General features: G+C 39.3%; 1 protein-coding gene across 1 annotated transcript in view; it reads right to left on the reverse strand.

Moving 5' to 3' along the window:
• Positions 1-210: 210 nt before the first annotated feature.
• The window catches only part of LOC147030169 (integrin beta-5-like), a 75,859-nt gene continuing 75,479 nt past the window's right edge, over positions 211-590 (reverse strand). Inside the window, exon 16 of the mRNA XM_085873953.1 lies at positions 211-521. Within this exon, the coding sequence (XP_085730079.1) occupies positions 444-521 (78 nt within the window). The 3' untranslated portion in view covers positions 211-443. The remainder of the gene's footprint in view (positions 522-590) is intronic.

The following is a 590-nucleotide window of genomic DNA, read 5'->3' on the forward strand; positions in this document are numbered from 1 at the left end:
CCAGCATCTGGTAGGTGAGATTTAACCATCGACAGGTCGCTACTCCGTTGCAGGGTGCGACCGGAGCAGCCCTCAACCAGGGTGCAAGCACATTTCGATCTTGGCCACGGTATGCACCGGCACACAGAGGCCTACCCATTTCGAAAGCCGACTATTTTAAAGCTGCCCAAACAGCACACAGTTTTCACATAATATTCTCCATAACTCGACTTCCAATTAAACTTGACTTTTTATTCTCATTATTAATTAATTAATGATAATACAGTGCGACATTAGACATTCAGGAATGAAACGCATGAGTATCATGTAGAAATTTCTTGTTATTCAAACAAACGTGATGAAACATTATGATGATAACACCGACGATACAGTAAATGTCGAGTGAATGATAATTTTTATTGATACATTTCATGATATCTTCATCATTTGAAATTCAGAAACAGTCACTGCTTCGAATTGGAGGATGCGTAGGCGACGTTGGTGAAGGTAGAGACTGTTCCTTTATAAATTGGATTCGTTTCCTGCAAAAGAGAAAGTTTGCTTTCAAGATCTCACCTGTGAACACGTATTAATTTTTTTTTCTTCTGGTT

The sequence above is a fragment of the Eptatretus burgeri genome, chromosome 3 (assembly GCF_056783735.1).
Source record: "Eptatretus burgeri isolate ZD-2024b chromosome 3, Ebu_testis_v1, whole genome shotgun sequence".
NCBI lineage: Eukaryota > Metazoa > Chordata > Myxini > Myxiniformes > Myxinidae > Eptatretus > Eptatretus burgeri.